The sequence below is a fragment of the Eupeodes corollae genome, chromosome 2 (genome assembly GCF_945859685.1).
Source record: "Eupeodes corollae chromosome 2, idEupCoro1.1, whole genome shotgun sequence".
In the NCBI taxonomy this organism is placed as follows: domain Eukaryota; kingdom Metazoa; phylum Arthropoda; class Insecta; order Diptera; family Syrphidae; genus Eupeodes; species Eupeodes corollae.
Genome location: NC_079148.1, coordinates 55,848,309 through 55,868,469, shown reverse-complemented (window position 1 = coordinate 55,868,469; position 20,161 = coordinate 55,848,309). Strand labels below are relative to the sequence as shown.

The 20,161-nt window shown below is 30.3% G+C and overlaps 2 protein-coding genes across 2 annotated transcripts in view; both read left to right on the top strand.

Moving 5' to 3' along the window:
* The first annotated feature begins 3,749 nt into the window (after positions 1–3,749).
* LOC129946138 (heparan sulfate glucosamine 3-O-sulfotransferase 6) lies at positions 3,750–8,379 on the top strand. The gene is made up of 4 exons (XM_056056200.1): positions 3,750–4,137; positions 4,219–4,655; positions 6,843–7,113; positions 7,186–8,379. The coding sequence occupies exons 1-4, from the start codon at positions 4,003–4,005 to the stop codon at positions 7,420–7,422; spliced, it is 1,080 nt and encodes a 359-aa protein (XP_055912175.1). The 5' UTR covers positions 3,750–4,002; the 3' UTR covers positions 7,423–8,379.
* Positions 8,380–14,773: 6,394 nt separating this feature from the next.
* The window catches only part of LOC129944173 (phospholipid-transporting ATPase ID), an 87,020-nt gene continuing 81,632 nt past the window's right edge, over positions 14,774–20,161 (top strand). Inside the window, exon 1 of the mRNA XM_056053408.1 lies at positions 14,774–15,343. The gene's annotated coding sequence lies outside the window, so the exon portion shown is untranslated. The remainder of the gene's footprint in view (positions 15,344–20,161) is intronic.

The following is a 20,161-nucleotide window of genomic DNA, read 5'->3' as shown; positions in this document are numbered from 1 at the left end:
CCTTTTATGGTTTCTATTTAAGGATGGTGTTTTGATTGTGGAAAACAACTGGTTTGAAACTGCTTTTGTTTTATGTTTCTTAAATATTTCATTCCCATCCTAAAATGACACATGGTGGATCCAGAGGGGAAGGGAGGGGGGTCGTAGAGGCTATGATCTCCCCTCAGATTGTTTTTTTTTTTCATATTCGTAGGAATTCCGAATTGCGTTATTGAATATGGCACCCCATGTATTTAAAATTATTTATTTGTTAAACACATGTAAAATTAAAATTAGTATTTTTTAGTGGTTTCTACTTTTTGGATACATTAAACTGAGCACTGGAACACAAATACAATACGGATCAGAAATCCTATTATATTCTTATCGCTTCGCACATGAGTTTTGACCAATTAATCCAGTTGCGTCATATGAGCTATAAGGCTTACCAAATTTAGTTGTATAAGCAAATACTTTATCAGCTGATTTTTTAGTAATTTACTTCACCAAAAAAGTGGTATATGTCTGTCAACTTAAATATTTGTAATATGTAATTATCAAGGTATTCACAAAAATTTAAAATCTGGAAAAACTTTAGTAATGATTTAAATTATTTAAATACATAAGATCCTTTCTGAGAGAAAGAGCAAATATACAAACCTTAAATACAAGACCATCAATTTAATATTATATTCTGATCATGTATTTAAAAAGACAAAAACTTTGCTAAACAAAATTGTTAAGAGAATTAAAATTAACTTGTAAAGAAGATTTTAAAAATTAAGTAAGCTTTTAAAACACTTCTGTCCAAAAACAAATTCTAAAATGAGAAAACCAAGATCCGCCTATCATCGCTTATCGTAACTTTAAGATTTTTGGCCAGCGGAAACGATGGTTTCAAATCCTAGAAAGTAGTTTCTCCGTCAACGACATTGGGCAGGTTCAGACGACATAAGGGACTTGAAAATAAGGCAAGTTTCTAGCATCTTATTGGCCAGCTGTAAAAAACTTGCCTTCCAATTAAGGCAAATTTATTGGAAAGTTCACTTGAAAGTTATTCAAGAAAAATCTCCCTAACTATCAAGTCAAGTAAACATATGTCAAAATTACGATTGATCATGTTTTTTCATTCAACTAAAAGCTAAACTTTATTATTCTATGATTTATTTTTGTTCTGCACAACTTCATTTAATGCTTTCTTTAAAAACGTTCCTTGTAAATTTGGAAATGAAATAACTAATGCGACTTAATTAAAATCGTATACAAAATTAAAATCGTGATGGACTTGTAGCGTGCCTGAGGAGTGTTTTGTTGATAATGATTATTTTGGTACTTTTTCTACTATGAACTTAAAGTAGAGGTTTGCCAAGTAAAGTTTTGAATTTAAAATGCATGACACTTGAAAAACGAACTAGTTGCCTTGGTCAAAATTTACGTTCAAAGAATGAAGTTGACTGCAAATGAATTCTCTTATGTTATCTGAACCTGCCCATTCATACTTTCTTGAGCTTTTTCCGGTAGCCATAAGGATATTTATACTTTATACACTGCCCGACAACCGATTAGCTCCCCCTCTTATATTTCAGCGTAAATGCAAATAACACCGAACGTTTAATATGTACAATGCTTAATATTTTTCTAAAAAAAACTTGAGTTTTGGAAATGAACCGTTATTTTGTTTACCTTTATTCTGTCAAATGCGACAATGTGCCGGCCATCTTCTGTCATTACAGCAGCTGACAAGGGAATTATTTTGAGGCACGCGTCCAATTCACACGACTCTGCAGCCAAGATTAAAGAAAAAACAGTGTAAAAGCATGACTGCGGACTGTGCAAAGAATTATTTCCAATGTTGAACATTTAAAGCGTCTTAAAAAAAAACACCTCTTAATCGACATCGAAAGACGGAACGCCCCGATTTCTGCAGAGCACTTATGTCCAACAAATTTAATTTGAGAGTCATACCTACTACTTTCATGAACTTCGAAAGGAAGAGCATACTTTAGATCGACTGCACAGCTGCGCTAGTGGTGTCATGGTAAGGGGAGCTATAATGTGCTATGGCACCATTGAATTGCAATTTCTAACGATCCAAAAAGAACCCTTACTGAAATGGCCGCCATGTTCGCCCGACCTTAACTTAACAGAAAATGTTGGGGGTGGCTAGCACGCAAGGTTTACGAGTCTGGAAGTCAATATCCAACTGAATCGTAACTCATTGTAGGAATAAAAAGTGCCTGGCAGACTATTTCTCTGGACACAGGATTTACGAGGTCATAGTTATCCGTGGTGGTACAACACACTATTAATTTTTTTAGAAATAAGTTGTAAATGTAAGGAATTAAAATTAAAAAAAAAAAACTTAAAATTATTCTCTGCCCATTTTGTTATGTTATTTGGCATTTTTAAGTGGGGGTTCTAATAAAATGTCCGGAAAAAACAACATTTTTCTTATTAATCCTTTAAAATTCTATTAAAATGTTATTTATTGAGATCGTACTGAAACTTTTATTTCTTTTCGAGGGTAATGTTGCAAACTTTCATGGGCAAAAAGTCAATTCCAAATGTTTTATTTGATTGGCTGATATTAAGCTCCAAAGACAGGAAGGATAGGAGGCGCTATAATCGGTTATTGGGCAGTGTATATGCTGCCATTGTAAAAGGTCATTAAACGACGACGTCTTGGCAAAACGTCACCAAAGACAGTCAAAACTTTGAGGCAGTTAAGGACTGTCTACCGAGGCACTTGATAGTACAATTAAGGAGTAAAGTTTTCTTTCGAGCATCGAAAGTAACGTTTAAGGCGCTGAGGCCTGGAGCCTGTCAAAAAAAATTAAGAGCGTCTTGGTATGCTTTGAGAAAAAAAAATTCTTCGATTGATTTTTGGTCCTGTCTGCATAGATAGAGAGTGGATAAGAAGAATTAACTACGAACTGTACGGGACGTACATGTACAGCGAACCTCACTTGGTTAAAAGAATAAAAGTTGAACGACTTTGATCGCTGGATTATGTAGGGCAAATTTACACCAAACCTCCAGCACGGAAAGTCTTCGAATCCAATCCTTTGGACAGCAGTAGAGGAAAACCGCGATTCAGGTGGTTCACGCAGGTGGGAGAGAGGTCGGACTGCAGCGGGGTTGTTTGTGCGGTTTGCACATTTAAGTATGTAGAAATCAGAATAATTTTATTATTTGCTCAAGTTCGTCAACTTGTACAGATATTTTGTGGCGTGAATATGCAAATCTGTACAAAAATCTGGAGTTAAAATTGATTTTGCGGACTTTTTTTTTTAATATCAGCCCCCTTTACAGAACATGAAAAAAAAATTGTATGCGGTGCTCAAAATCTTGTCGTTTTGGTAACGGTGTGAAACCCCCCCCTTCCAAGATTAAAAGCCTTCTTTTTAAATTTAAAATCAACAACAATGCTAAAGTTGGGAAATTGTTTAAAACAAGTGCGTTATTTAAGGGTGACAAAAATATCATTTTTTTAACTAATGGCTCTAATACTTGATGAAATGCAAATTGATGTATCACTTCTTGAGCACCCTGTGAAACTGCCCTTAGCTGTGATAGGTACTGATTCATGTTTGAATGTACAAAGTATAACAGTTACAAAATCCATCCCTTTTGTAATTCTCAATTTTCTAAAAACTTTTCAATGCGCAGATACAAACAAAAACCAAACATTATTTTATGAATGAAATTGATAGATTTCCATCTAAATGCCTTGAAAAATAAAAAAGAAAACACAAACAAAAATGAAAGAACTGTGCATGTACATGCATCTGTCTAATTGAAGGGTTCTATCTTTTGAAAAGTCGATTTTTACACAAATTTTACATAATCAATTCCTCCACAATCTAAAAAAGAAGTTAAATTTTTTTATTTTATTTAAAAATGTTTTTAGAATCACTTAAAAAATATATAGAAAATTAAGTTTTGAGTGTAAATGTATTCCTTAGATGATTGCGGTGAATTTTATGTAAAATCGTTTGTTGTCGGATTTAAAAAGAAGAAAAAATGTTTGCGAATTGGTATTCCAATCTAAGTAATCGCACGGTAGCGATTATATTTTTAGTTTGCATATCTGTTTTATATGTTTCATATACATTTAATTCGTGTTTAATGCCACGTATAAATCGATCTTTTAAAAGGGTAATACATAAATGATAAATTCTTATCTTTAAAAATTCTTATATTTAGTGTACACTCAATAATGTATATCCATATTATTAGCATTCGTTTCAAAGCTCTGTGGAAAGTGTAATGTCTCCAGTTGTTATGACAGAACCACCGGAAATAAAAATCCTAGGATCTATTGTTCGAATAGTACCATTGATGTACAACTATACGGAAATAGATGGCTCACCTAAGTACAGATTTCTTCGACAACAAGGATTGCGACCGTCACGCCATTTGCCGGATACTCTTATAATTGGTGTGAAAAAGAGTGGAACTCGTGCACTATTGGAATTTATCCGGCTACATCCAGATGTGCGAGCTGCTGGGTGTGAGGTTCATTTTTTCGATAGACATTATAATCGAGGTCTGCATTGGTATCGCCATCATATGCCATACACTATAGAGGGGCAAATTACAATGGAAAAGTCACCCAGTTACTTTGTCACCAAGGAGGTGCCTCAAAGAGTACATCATATGAATCCTAGCACAAAGTAAGACTAATTTATGTGTAAACTGTATCTTGTAAGGTCAGTCAACCTAATTAAGGTTGTCATTTAATTAAGACAACAGAAAAACTATAAATCCTAAAGCTGTGTCGTTTTAATTTAACGACATACGTAATCAGGGTTAATGTCTATTTTGAATTTGTTTAATGATGAATTAAGTTAAGATAAACTAGAAAGACATCTTGCATTTAATTTGACAATCTCTAAGGCTGTGTTTACATTTGACTATTTTGATGTGATTGACTTTGACGTCTTATAATTTTATCTCGCTGTCACTACAGACAACATAATGGACTTGAAAATAAGGCTAGTTTTAGGTATTTGATTGGTTAGCTCCCAAAAAATTGCGTTCCAATTAAGGCAACTATTTTGGAAAGTCAAGAAAAGTCTCTCTTAAACTAACTGGCTGCGTTTAATCTCAGACAGATAGGGCAGCCGGATACCTTTTTGTTAGTGTTTTACGTGAAAAATAACAGCTGATCAAAAACAGCTGAGATGTCAAAAAAGGAACCCAAAGTTAACCAAGAATTTCTGGGGTATGTACGAGGTCTCGTAGGTCTCTGACAGAACAGCTGATTCAACACATGGTTGAATTTCAAGAAACTTACAAATTTATTTCAGCTTTTTGTATTTGTTGGTAAACAAAAAATGTTAGTTTAAGTTGGATTTGAGGATGTTCTGTACATAATAGGCGATGAAGACGCTATTTGCCTCAGCAATAAGATCAAAACTCTTCCAAACTATATCCAGGTATTGTCACTTCATAATGGTCCTCGTTTCTATTAGGAAAGTTTTCTGTTAAACGTAAATCGTTTTAAACCGGAGATTTCGAAAGTAAATTATTAATCATATAGAATTCCAATTGAGTTAAGAAGAAATTTAACATAGATTAAAGATTAAGGTTATCTCTTATTTGTTAAATTTTTAAGCACCTATCAATTCATCACCGTTCGACGAATCAGTTGAATTATCCATTAAATAACATTATAACAATTTTTGCTTCGAAACTTTAATGCTTCTCTGCTTTTTGCAATACAGCTATCCAACTCCTTCAACAAGGTATCTAAAATTAAACCTATCCAAGATACCCTATCCAACACGAGATTGAACGCAGCCACTATGAACTTAAGTCTACTCATGTGAAAATGACAGTTGATCATGTTTTTTCATTCAACTTAAAATTAAACTTTATTACTCAGTGATTAATTTATTTTTTGCATAATTCCATTTAATGTTTTGTATAAACGGGTTCCATGAAAAATTGGAAAAGAAATACAAAATACAAGCTGAGATAGGCTTATAGCTCGGCCGAGGAGTTTTTTAGCAGACAAATATGCTTTTGGTAGTTTTCGCACGATCAACTGAAAGTAGGGGTTAGTAAAGTAAAGTTCCGAGTTTGAAGTTTATGACGCTTGGCGATCTTACTAGTTGCTTGAAACCGAAGCAGTTTAAGTCGCATTAAACTTGTAAAGGGGTTCTTAGACAAACGAAGATGAGAACATGATCAACAAAAGTTCCCGGCCAACAACAACGCGCAGAGCGAACTTTTTTCCTCAGTTAAGTTAAGTTAAAGACCATAAATTACAGGTTAATGGTCACAAATATTCACTAGGTTTGGCTGTCAAAACGAAAACAGAAATGTCATTTGTCTTTCAAACGTTACGTGACAGATCGTCTGAATTCTTCTATGACAGCGATCTTTCATCTTAATAAATAAAATTGTACACTGAATAAGTAATTAACATACTTATGAAGTTCAGCTTTAATGAATGAAAAAAACATGATCCGCTGAAATTTAGACATTAGTAGATTTAACTTGATAGTAAAGCAGATTTATACTGATTAAAATTCCAGGAATTTTTCAAACAAAGATGCTCTTATTGAAAGGCAGTTTTTTGGCAGCTGGCCAATCAGATACTAGAAAATTGCCTTATGTCATCTGAGTCCAAAGAGTCCAATGCGTATTTAAACCCCGAATAAATAATGAATTTGTCTTGGGTTCTTAAAGCTGCCTATTTAACGATGGTCTTTTGTTCTTGGCTCATTGAATGTACAGTGAGGGATACAAAGTTATCGCGGGTCCTAGGGGTCTTATATTCATAATAAATGATTCATCGTTGTAAGAAAGCTTGATAATATTTCAAAGTGTGCATTATCTTAACTCTTCCTTAGACTTCTTGTTGTTGTTCGAGATCCTGTGACTCGTGCTATTTCGGACTACACCCAAGCGGCGAGTAAAAAAACTGATATGAAAAAATTCGAACAATTGGCTTTTATGAACGGATCATTTGAAGTCGTTGACACAACATGGAGTCCAGTCAAAATCGGAGTCTATTCAAAACATCTCGAAAAATGGCTACAATATTTTCCACTATCACAATTACTTTTTATTAGTGGGGAAAGGCTGATTGTAGATCCAGCTTTTGAAATTGGTCGTGTTCAAGTAAGTTTGAAATTAAATGTTCCTAATACATATATTTTTCAAGTATTGAATTTGATTTTGTAATTTTGTTAGGATTTTCTTGGACTAAAACGGGTTGTAACAGAAAAACATTTTTATTTTAATTCAACAAAAGGATTTCCATGTTTATTTAAATCCGAAGCTAAATCAACACCACATTGTTTAGGCAAGACTAAGGGGCGAAACCATCCATTTATAGATCCAGCTGCAATTGAAAGACTAAGAGAATTCTATAGACCATTTAATAATAAATTTTATCAAATGACAAATATTAATTTTGGATGGCCGTAAATATTTTAGAGTTCTTAAGATTTATATAGTATAGGAATATTAACATAGGCTTTTTACTTTAAAAAAAACTTATCTTTATATATTATATAAAACAATAGGTTATAATTATTATTGTACAACTTTTAAACGTTATAAATGATCGTATCGATTATTATCTATTGGCAGATTTGTATAGTATTGAGTTTTTAGTATTTCAATTTTTTATGAAAACCCTTTGAGTAAGCGAGTAGTACCTATGAAAAACTTATATGAATCTATATCTGTATATTAATCCGATATGTACCTATATATTTTCAAACTTTTTTTTGAAGACATATTGAACTTGCTAGTTCCTAACTTAATTGTTTATTATCTTGTTCTGTTTTTAAGTTATCATTTTCATAGGAATATATAGAAAAAGTCGTTTTGAAAATTAATATTAATTTATATTTATGTCATATCAATGATGCTGCATTTAAAAATTAAGTTAAGTATAAAATGTAACTAATCAGTATTTTTTTTTAAAGAAGAACAATTTTAGTAGTTCATATAAAAACATATTAAAGTTTTAAGTTAATGCATTTATTGACTTTATTCTAATTTTAAGTAAATTTGTATTTAACTTTAGAAGAATGGTTATATTTTGGTGAACATTTTAAAATAGTTAGCGACATCGATTGATTATTATGAGTTAATTGTTTTTGATTTCTATTCACAAATTTTGATCACCAAAATATATGTAACTACATTTGTTTTTTTTTATTTATCATATTCATAAATAATTTGTATAGGTAGATGCCTTCACAATTTTCCGTGTGTCCTAAATTTCTAATAAGGTAATCTTAAAATGCACCAAATGCATGTATGTAAAAATAACATGATAAAAAGAAAACTATCTTCCATAACAAAGAAGTCTTTGACTCATATTACGCTCAAATGCACAATTTTGATTAATTATATTTAATAAAATAAAATTTACATTGTGTTTTCTTTTCCATAACTAAAGACAAAAAAAATAACTCATCCTTCAAAAAAGAAGATGAAAATTGGTTTAAAAAATCAGTCGCTGAATTTAAATTTGGACCAAAAAAGTTTATTTTCTTAATTTTCTTTTACATTGTACGTTGAGTTAAGAACCTTGGTGTAAGACTTCAGTTCTCGATTTCAGTGCCACAACATACAAATTTCAACCAAGGAAACATATTATAATTATGAGGACGTTTTGATTTAGAAAAGTTCCAGTTTTATATTAAAAATCGCAACTTAAAAAAAAAAAACAAGTATACGCCACAGTGATCCACTGAAGGGGATTGTCTATAATTCAAATTATTAATGTAGTAAAAAGGATAAATCATAGAAAAATAGTTTTAAAATTACTAGCCCCGCAACCAGATGGGATCATTAGCTCTGATAGAAACAACAATAGTGACAAGTTGTCTTGGATTCTTGAAAAATCATGGCTATAACGATGCATATGATAATATGTAGTATTATAAATCGAAATTCCCTAAAAACCACTAAATATTTAAAGTAATAACTTATTTATGCAATGAAATACATAACTGAAGTGAAAGGTAAAATTACTTCAAAATAATTGATATCTTTATTTTAATTTGTCTTAAAATAATTTTTAAAATTTATTTATTCATGAACTAAAGGCTATTCAAAAATCGAAATTGTTCGATGTTGGAAGTTTTTTGGAATCAAAGATAAGAAATGTAGGTAACTAGAACAATGGATGTGTAGAAAAAAAGGGGAAGAGATTTTAATAATAACCCACCTCCATGTGAACTTGTCCTTGACTCTAATGTTTAACCAGGTTAAAGTACCGCCGGGAATAAAAAAACAAAAAACAAAAAAAAAACACAATCCCAGAAAGCAAAGTCATTTTATCTGAACATTTACTTATGCATACTAATTTCTTTTTTTCACCAAGAATACATTATGACCTCAAAAATGGTAAAATGATATTTTTCCACTTCAAATTATCATCGTCCGGATGCGTTCGCTGCGCTGCCCTGAAATAATTAGAATTCTTTCTTATGAAAAGTGTACGTAGGTTTATTGAATCAATCAATGTCAATGAATAGAGAAATTGATTTAATTTCCATATTAATCTAAACAAAGCATAAAATCAGAAGGTATATTAGCTATAATGGGCGAAAAATTTTCTATTTTTTTCTTAATATTAATACCAGTTAAAAAGCGATGACTTAGCTATTAGTAGAGTTTATTTGAAATTAATGCGACGTGACGCTCTTTTTTGTTGTCACTTTTCCAGCCAACCGTTTTACACTGAGAAAAAATTAAAATAGTCATTGGTTTTTTGGTGCTTAATATAGGGATGAAAATAAATTGGAAAAAAACTACGAGTTTTTAAAGACAGAAAATAGTCATTGACTTTGGGATTTTCCAGTAACATTGATAAAATTTAAAATTTTAATGTTTTTATAATTCATTTCTATCTTTAATCTTTCACCATCAATCCTTATAGGAATTCGGGAATAACAAAATGTTGTAAATAATAAATAACTACTCATGTGAAATATTGTCGAAAAGAATGGAGCCGTGAAATAAAACCAAGTAGAGTTAAACATTTCCAATTTTCATCAGTTGGTCTTACAATAAAATAAAGGGAAATAAGGTCAAACTGGGCTTATTTTACTTTCAAAAGAATGGTTTGCATACACTCAACCTATAACAGGGTGCCTGCAGGTTACATACCTCAATGTTTATAGTCACCGTAAAAATAAGCTAGTCGAATTTATCAAAAAACCTTGGCATTATTTCACTATCAAAGTGAATGTGAACTATGACCACCTACTAAAGATTGGCTTTATTTCACGCCACTGAAAAGAATAGGTATACAGAAACTGTTTTAGAAAAGTGCAGAATAACTTTAAAAAGAGGCTGGGATGCGACCCACACTGATAATTCCCCATCCGTAACCGTCTGTGGATTTTTCTAAACTGTACAAAATTATTATTAAAAATATATGAATATATGTTCTCCTAATTATCGAGTGGAAAACAATTTCTTAGCAGTTTTTTTTATTTATTGTTGTTTGAAGGATTTCGTGTTTTATAAAAAAAAGTTGTCAATTGAATTTTTCTAAAACAATAATTACAAGTTAACAACAATATTTTACGTATGATAAAATAAGTTTGATTTTATCATCTGTTTTTATTAACGAGATTTTTAGTCTAAAACTAATTTGTACCAATCAAAGTAGGATTTTTTGAAAGTTTTTATGTTTTATATAAAAAAATTAAGATTACATTTTTGTGTGTCAACTAACATTATCAAGTCTATATCTTTTCTTTGGTTCTTTAGATGTGGACGACGGAAAAATCGGCTCCCGGAAATTACGCCAGAATTTTTTTTGGAAAAAACGCCAGAAAATTCTTCATACAAAGTTCTGGCTTTTTTTCCTAGGCAAAAATCTCAAATTTTTCTGAAATAATTTCGGAATTTCAAGAATTTTTTCCTAAGAATTTTCTGGCGTTTTTTCCATTTACAGAAATGGAAAAAAGGCAAAAAAATATTTGGAAAAAAAGCCAGAAATAAAATTTCTGGCGCTTTTTCCTAAACATGAAAAATTTTATTTCTGGCTTTTTTTCCAAATATTTTGTTTTGCCTTTTTTCCACTTCTGTAAATGGAAACAACGCCAGAAAATTCTTAGGAAAAAAATGCCTGAAATTCCAAAAAAAACTGTTTTTTTGTATAAATTTTTGTAATAAATAAACAGTTTTACTACACATTCTTTGTCTCTATCATCTATTGTAAGAAATATTGTTTAATTGCTTTGTAATATTATGTAATATTATTCCACCAAACGTTGTGTTGTTGCTGTGTAGACATATGAAAATATGCTCGGAGTACAACTTAAAGTAGCAAGCTCAAGCAGTTGCAGATTCAAACGAAAATTACAAATGTCCATGCTGCCGGGAAATCGTAGCAAACAGTTTGCTACATTTAGTAAAAACACAATTCTGGCACAATTTCCAATGTTTCTGGCTTACTTTCCACAAAAAATTCTGCTTCTTTTTCCAATTTGAAGCAGAAAACATTTTCTGGCGTTTTTTCCAAAACAAAATTCTGGCGTTATTTCCGGGAGCCGAAAAATCTTTTCGAACCTACTTATAGATGCACACACATAAATCTATAATCTTTGATTCACATTCTATAGGATCAAAATTGGATCAATTACAATTATTTCCTAAGAAGTTAAAAACGGAAAATTAGTTAATGCTATGATTCACCCATTATTAAATTACTATGGCCACCCACAATTTATCGCTTTTATTTGTCCGAGGCTAATATGAATATCGGATGGGCAGGCGTTCAAGTTATAACTTCTCTTATGGCGAAATCAATGATGGATTGGGCAAATTGACTTTTAAAAATGTCGAATTAGTCAATTGCATCTTTTTAAATAGTCGGAAAATTACCAACAACATTCCATATGGATTTCATCGTAATTGTTAACTTTTACGAATTCCAAAAAAAAAAACAGAATCACGAAAACCATGCGTTTGAGGTTTTTCACTACGAACGTATTTGGTAATAGTTTTAATCGGAATTCGTAAAAGATTCCCATTACGATAGGATCAATAATAGGGTTTAATATCACCTAAAACATGCTCGACAAATGTGTCGAATGCTTACCCTGCCAGCTGTCCAAACCCTTCTGGAAACACAAATTTAAGAATACCCACGTACAAAAATGTATTCAAATAAATACTCACTGGATATAATATTTTAAAATAAGATGTATGAAGGCTGCTGTCACTTTAAAAAAAAAAAACAATATAAATAATAGGTTCATTCGCGTATCTTCCTAAAACAGTGTAATTTTACGAAAAATTAGGAAATTTAACTAAATCCTGTTCGTGTACTCAAAAATTTCGTAGTTTTTTTTGTAAAAGAGAGCGCTCATGAGAATGTAAAATAGTTCCCCAACCTACGAATTTTAACACAAAAAATGTTTTTGGGCTGATTTGTGAAAAGTGCCAAATTTGATAGAATTTCAAATAAATTAAATAAATTGCTCGCTTTGGCTGCCACTTATGAAATTAAAAATTCTTTTCCCAAAGAACAGCAACAAGATTGAATTTTCAAGTTTCAATCTAATCAAGTTTTTCATAAAAAAAAAACAATGGACCATGATTGAAGTACGTGTTATCTTAATTTATCCATTTACAAAAAATAAATATAGTACATAGATTCTAAACACGAAATAAAACGATGATGTTTCAAAGTTTATATTTTTTTGACAGTCAAATTGTAGAAAAAATTTGTTGTTTTCCCGTTCGTTTACTTTTTTGTAAGAGAATTTTACCCACACTCTTTAAAATATCTTTTTAAAATATTTTAGTGCAGAAAGTAAGCGAAGAATTTTAAAACGAACAAAAAAAATTGTTAAATTGTTAAAATTCAACACAAAAATTATGAAAATTTTGCAGACAGGCACATTTCGAATTTATGCAAGAAGATATTTGTGAGGTGAAAAGATGATCACAATTGGCCACCGAGAACTACTTGTTGTTTAAAACTCTCAGACCTTTTTTTCTTTCCGACAGATTATAACAGTATCTGGTTACTCATCCGTCAATTAACTGACTCTTTAAGTGTCTTTTAAAGGAATTTCAGTTCATTAAATGAGGTACATAAAAAAAGTCTATTATTGGACATGACTTCATCCTTTTAACTATATGGTTCTTCCTTAAAAGTGGAACCTTTCTTGGACTGCGAGCATTTAGGATATGCTCCCTTAGTATTCTTCGCACCGTATGCACACCGCACGGAACCTCAAGCTCGTCTGCAATCTCTGTAGCTGCTGTTGTAGGACTATTTCTTGAAAAACGAACCACACGTTTTTTATGAGATGGTGTTAGAGATTGTTTACGTCCTCTCATTTCTGCTTTTTCTTCAAAAGTTATGGCATTCCGTATAATCTTCGTCAAACAGCCAAGAAGTTCTTGAATCTTTTTATAGGCTTTGCTTCCAAAACAAGTTTTTTTATAATTTCCCGCCTCTCCAATGTGCAGTGCTTGCCTCGATCCACTTTAAATTTATAAATTCAATAATGTTATTACAATTTTAGTGGAAATATAAAATAGAATAACAGGACTTAATTTTTATCACTTTTGAAATTAAAATTTAAATTAAAACACAATTATTTAAATTAAATTTGTCAATGATTGCTATTATTTTGCTCGCCTAAAATAATGAATCACACTACACAAAGCGCCATTTAAACAAAACAATGAAAATTTACCGCTAAATTATCACTTGCACCTGTAAACATAATTACTCTGAGTACGAAAATACAGTAGATTTGCGAAAAAGTGGCTGTGTTATTGATTTATGAAAAATTATAGGTTCTTGCCTATTACGCTGATATTATTTTGATAGCCACTGTAGATGCTTTAGTCAAATTCTACAGTCTTACAAAAATGTGCTTCTAAATAAGGCAAACTGATTTAATTTCAATTTTATTCATTTTTTCCCAAAATTTTTAGGTGTGATTTCAGAATTTCGTCAGGATACTTGACTTTTTGTTCTAAAGCTTATCAATTTAAAAAATAAACATATTTTTTTTAACTTAGTCTTAAAGTTAACTCAACACTAAGATTAATACAATATTGCTCCAATAAATTCTCCAGCCCCCACTTTTAGAAATACTTCTTTTATCTTTTCCATTTACAGGGAACGTTGTAGCAGTAAAATTTAACTCACATTTTAACTTCTTCAGCAAACTCTGCTTATAGGTCTCCGTTTTTTTAATCATCCTCCCATTTCACCCTAAGATCTATTTAAAATCTACTTTTAAAAACTACTAACGATCAAAGTTCAATTCAATCCTTCAAAATGACATCAGAACATTGCTTTTAACTCTAGGATTTTTGATCAGTGTAAATCCGTGCCTCCCTTTCTCAAAGTATTAAAATTATATTAACTCCAGCTGTGCTTTATACTTAAACGCCACCCTATATTTCTCCTAAGTTCTCACACTTGAATATTTTATTTGGAGAAAGAGAACTATTAAGCTTTTTTTAATCTGAAATAGGGGGGAAAAACTGAACTTGTCAATATGCTTTCCAACAACAAATCAAGCATTACTCGAACAATCGTTACATCTTACAAATTCACAATGTCTTTCATTCAGAATTTTCCACGGTCAAGTCTACTATATACGGTTGAAAACGACGATGACTACGACGGAAGGCTACGACGGAAGAACGAGCGACGCACGGACTGGACGCCCTCTACTCTAGCCGATGCCAATACCGATTCAACATCGTTGCATGTCGGCTACTTTTTCAATAATAAATTTATACAAAAACACAATTATTAACAAAAAGTATAAGTATAAAAATGAATGTGTTTGCGCAACGACCGGGATTGAGCTGAGAACTTGAAGTTGGAGTAATAGCCATTTCACTAGGTCAACATTTTAGTTGCCGCCGGAATGCCATTTAGTTCGGAACGACTTTAATTTATCGCGCTCAATACACTCTCTACTTGCTAAGGATGCATTTTATTTTATATTCAAGTTGTCACTACTTGCCTTGTAGACAGATTTCCGACTTCTTGGAAGACTGCTAAACCGCTAGAGTGTCATATTTGTTGTTGTTGTTATAAGTGATTTTGAAATATGCCCTTGCGATGAAAAATAAAAGTTACCGGAATAATGTTTTCTTAGAAAAAAAAAACTTTATAAATAAAGTACGTTGGTTGTTTTGAAATTTCTTCGGAAACTACAAAAAATATTGATAAATAATTGAGTGTTCAATAAAATAAATAAATAAGTGTATAGTTAAGTTATACTATAAGTACACACAATAACCCATTTTGTTCGAGCCCAAGGCCAACTTTAAGATTATTAACACACTTAGCATGGACGTATTTTATTCTAACCAAGGAATTTATTTCCAGGTAATTATTTTATCATTACCAACTATAACAGTTAAAAGGCTTTCTTTTGCGTGTATTCAATATGAATAAATATTAATTTAAAAAAAGAGAAAAATTCGAAGTGATGTCACTCTGCAATAAATCAAATTTGGAGTTTTCCGTTCTTGTGTAATATTAGTACTCTATTTTATGACGACGTGATTTCATTTTTTCCTGTGCCTTTTAAGTTAACCAGTAACCACCTCTCCTAACTTTGAGGGTTATTTTTCCTTTCAACTAATTGAGGGCATGGTTTTGCTGATATCAGATATGAGATAACTTAACATGCTTGCCAGAGCTTGAGGCTATGTGGTATGTACTGTATAGTAAGTATACTGTACAGAAACAAAATACACGTTGAAATTAGTCAAGACTTTCAGGTCAAATAGAAGTTTAAGTGGGTAAGGTACGAGTATATAAAAGCATTTTACTTTGTTTGTGTTTATATTAGAGAATAGACAACAATATCTACATTCAGAATGTAAACAATGAAAAGATGTAAGAAAAACCGAGATATAAAGAAAAAAAGGGAAACATAATGAATAGTTATTTATAAAAATTGTGACGTCATGACTGGGTGGATTTTACCAAATAAAAATTACAATCTTTATCGTGTTTCTTTTTGCGGCACGAGTATTGAGCATAGTGCACAAAATATATTTAATTAAAACAAATATTAAAAGAGCATACGTACCTCCTATCTGCTAGGAAATCAGAGTTCACAAAAAAATAATAAGTGATAATTACAACAAAGATTCATGGGTAAATAAAATTGATTTTTGGCTAACATATTATTAATAAATAATTTATTCGTTGTATTACAATATTTTTGTAACTCTGCCAGAGATTTTTACTGAAAGTGGATCTATCAACCACGATTTGTTCAGTGATTAAATATTGAACCAATAAAATTAAATGTTGTAGTTGATTGTTTTTTTTTTTTACATCAGCAGACATTCTTTATTAATCACAGTTTTTAACTCAAACATTTTTCTTGGATACTCATTAACAAATTTTTAAAAGTTTGGCGTCTTAAAAATACGTATTATTCATTTAGTAACTTTTCATACGAAGTAATTGTACTAGGTGCGATTTGTCGAAAAGAAAATTGTGTCATTCCTCGACGTTTCAAGGTCCATTCTGTCTAAATAAAAGAGTTTTTGAGAGTTGTCTGTGCGTGTGTAGCTTTTTTCGTCGTCCATATCTTAAGAACTTTAAATAAGTTTTGTTCTACAGATAATAATGAAAAAAGATGCAAAAAGGTCTGTCAAGCAAATCCAGTAGGTGTTTTTTTTACCACAGCATTTTAACCCGAAATATCACACGAATCGATAATGCTAGGAACTTGTATTAAATTTTTTTAATAATATATTTTTGTTAACTCCATTAACTGTTTTTTTTTATAAATCAATCACCTCGAATATTTTACGAACAATAAATGATTTGATCTCCAAAATAATTTTATGCAACGAAGAATAACGTTTTCGAAATCTGGTTGAATTTTGAGAAAAATAAAAAATTAAAAAAAGAAAATATTACTAAAAGTTGTATTGATTTTCGACTTCAATATCTTTTCAAAAATGTATGATATGGACTTCAAACTAATTTTATCTTACAGAAAATATTGTTTTTAACGTTCAGTCAAATTTGTATAAAAATCAAACAATCAGTTTCTTAAATCTACAAAAAACAGTACGCAAAATTGGTAAAATTTATATTCGATTCTCGATATCTCTTGAATAAACGAAGTTATTGTCTTATTTGTGTTAAATTTTGTAGTTAACATAAGATATTGGTCTTGGAAAAATCTTATCTCTACTTGCTTATATGCATAACAAATAAAAATGTTCAAGAAGTGCTTCTAAAATTGGTAAAAATTGATTTTCGCTAAAAATCTCGTTTACAAAAATAGATTTTAAAACCAAACTATTTCATCATATGGAAAATATTGTTGACAATTTTTTTTATTTTTAAGAAAAAATCTACTGACAACTTTTTTAACAAAACGCGAACACCTACAAAAACAACAAAAAACTGATAAGAAAAGGTTTTCGCCTCAAGTATTAGGAGAACGAAGAAAAATATCGCACCAAACATTGTTTTGAATATTTTGTTGCAGTATTAAGCGAGATAAACCGACATCTTTTAAGCATATACATATGATTTGTTTTTAAATTTTGTATTACATTTACAACCTGTTTTTGCTTTGCAAAATAGCACAATGCACAAATGCACGTGTGCTATTTAACATATTTTTAAGGCAATCTTCTGGGTGGAAACTACTTTTTATTATTTTATTTTTTTTTACACGATTTGTTCTCAGACACCAAAATAGGGTGAAAATTTATGCAAATATGAATAATTTAATATTTGAATATCGTTTTACACATTGTGTGCTTTTATTAATTAGTAAGTTAATTTGATTTGGAAAATCGTTAAGTTTAAAACCTTCAATGAACTTTTACTCAACTAATTTTTAACTTCCCATAGGAAGTTATTGTAATGGGTCCAATTTGTCAAATTGAAAATTTTGATATTTCTCGACGTTTCAAGGTCCCTAGAGTCGAAATAAAAGATTTTTAGAAAGATGACTTTGCGTGTGTGTGTACGTGCGTCCGTACGTCCGTATGTCCGTTATAATGCAGAAAGATGTAGAAAAAGCTCTCAAGAAAATTGCGTGGGTGCTTTTTTTTTACCACAGGAGTTTAAAACATAGGAAATTTTGGTTAACCCTAAATATCTAACGAATCAATGACGCTAGAGACTTGAATTAAATTTTATATTATATATCTTAACGTGATACCAAACCAATATACTTTTGGAAAAAAATCCAATTAAAGTTTTTTTTTCTTTATAAATAAAAAAAACTGAAAACTATAAAAAATAAAAACCTAACAAAAACTTTCTCAATGTTGGTAAAAATTGAATTTCAAATATATTTTCAAAAACTTGAGATTATGGCTTCCAACTAATTTTTTATTATTAAAAATATTGTTTTTAACATTTGGAACAAATTTGAGAAAAATCGAATTGACAGTTTTTTTACAAAAAAATAAAAACTTAAAAGAAAATTTAACAAAATTTGGTAAACATTGATTTCTACACACATATCTTATCAAAAATTTGAGATAATAGCTTCCAACTTATTTTAACTTATAAAAAATATTGTTTTTAACATTCGGACAAATTTTGAGAAAAACGAATTGACAGTTTTCTTACAAAAACTAAAAACCTAAAAAAAAATTACTCAAAGTTGGTAAAAATTTACTTTCCACTCAAATAGCTTTTCAAAAATTAAAAATATTGTCTTCAAAAACTGTTTATTTCAGAGAAAATATTGCTTTCGACATTCAGTAAATTTTTTATAAAAATTCAACATTCACTTTTTTCATAAAAAATAAAATACTAAATATTTGGTAAAAATTGATGTTTAGTTCTTGATATCTCTCAAATTAATTTCAGTCATCCAATTTATAAAAATTTAGTAAATGCTACTAAAATTGGTAAACATTTGTTTTTTTACTAAAAATCTATTTTCAAACTAAATTGTTTCTTGATATGAAAAATATTGTTGGTAATTTTTTTTAACTGGCAACTTGTTTAACCCAACACGAAAACCTACAAACATTTAAACAAGACAAATCGACAGACGGTTGGGAAGTTATCAGTGTGGGTTGCATCCCAACCTCTTTTTTCAAACTTATTTAGCACTAGTATTATAGCGTCAATTTCGGTAGTTCTGATTTAATTTTATTTTTATTTATTTTAATCCAAAATCATAAAATCAATGATTGGAAAACAACAGCAACACCTACATTTTTGTGATATAATTTTTTTGAGAGCCAGAAACCCATTCTTAGAGTAAATTTTTGAAAAATCTTGCTCTTTTCCATATCATCGCACTACAATAATTGACTAATATTTGTATTTCAGTAATCAATGTCTTTGTCAATTTATGATAAAACACCAGAAAAATAAATCTAAAAATATGTTTTAGTTTTTTAGAAAATTGGACTATATATACTATACTACTTTTAAGTCATGTAGTATTTTTGGACCAAAAGAGCCGCGTCCTTAATCCAGTAGATCCATATTTTGTCTAGGTATTTATTGCAAAGGCCTTATAAATAATCTAATGTAGGTTTTTGACCTCTGGCTTTTGAGGCACATCTCGTCTGTATATTCCCTAAAATTACAAAAACAAATACAGATTTTTAATAACGCAAATATGAATACCAAAATACAATGAATTAAAATAAAAGGCCACCATTAACACTATGCAGTGAGATATTATTGGTACCGAAAGTTCTTAAATTTTTTTTCAGATTATAGAGATTCACGAAAAGATACAAATTTGAACTTATTTTTAAACAAAAATAATGCCCAAAATCATGAAATTTCGGTAGAAACAAAACATATTCCACAAACGCCACAGTAGACAGATATTAATAACTAGGTAATCAAGTTATATCTCATCGATTGTCAAGCAATTTCTGAAGGCTTGTATTCGGAACGTTTCTTACTTCATCTAAACAAAAAACTGCCCAAAGTCATAATTAAAAGGAATATTTATGTACATATGTATGAAAATCATAAGACAAATTTTGATTTTCTTAAATACCTAAAAAAAAATTACATTGTTTACATTTCATCAAGATCAACTGCCTACAAACTTTGACCTGTTTGTTTTGTCATGTCAAAAATTCAAAGTTTTTTTCATCTCTTAATCTTATAATAATGTAGGGAAAGGGTTCTGTTGATCTTCGCTTACTGGTTGTAGGTCTATGCAGGTGAAATAAT

Bases quoted from the DNA above. Each gene is read 5' to 3' on its own strand.
- LOC129946138 (XM_056056200.1), top strand. From the start codon at position 4,003: ATGTTTGCGAATTGGTATTCCAATCTAAGTAATCGCACGGTAGCGATT. The intron at 4,138-4,218 runs GTAATACATAAA...CCATATTATTAG, and splicing joins TAAATCGATCTTTTAAAAGG to CATTCGTTTCAAAGCTCTGT. The intron at 7,114-7,185 runs GTAAGTTTGAAA...TAATTTTGTTAG, and splicing joins TTGAAATTGGTCGTGTTCAA to GATTTTCTTGGACTAAAACG.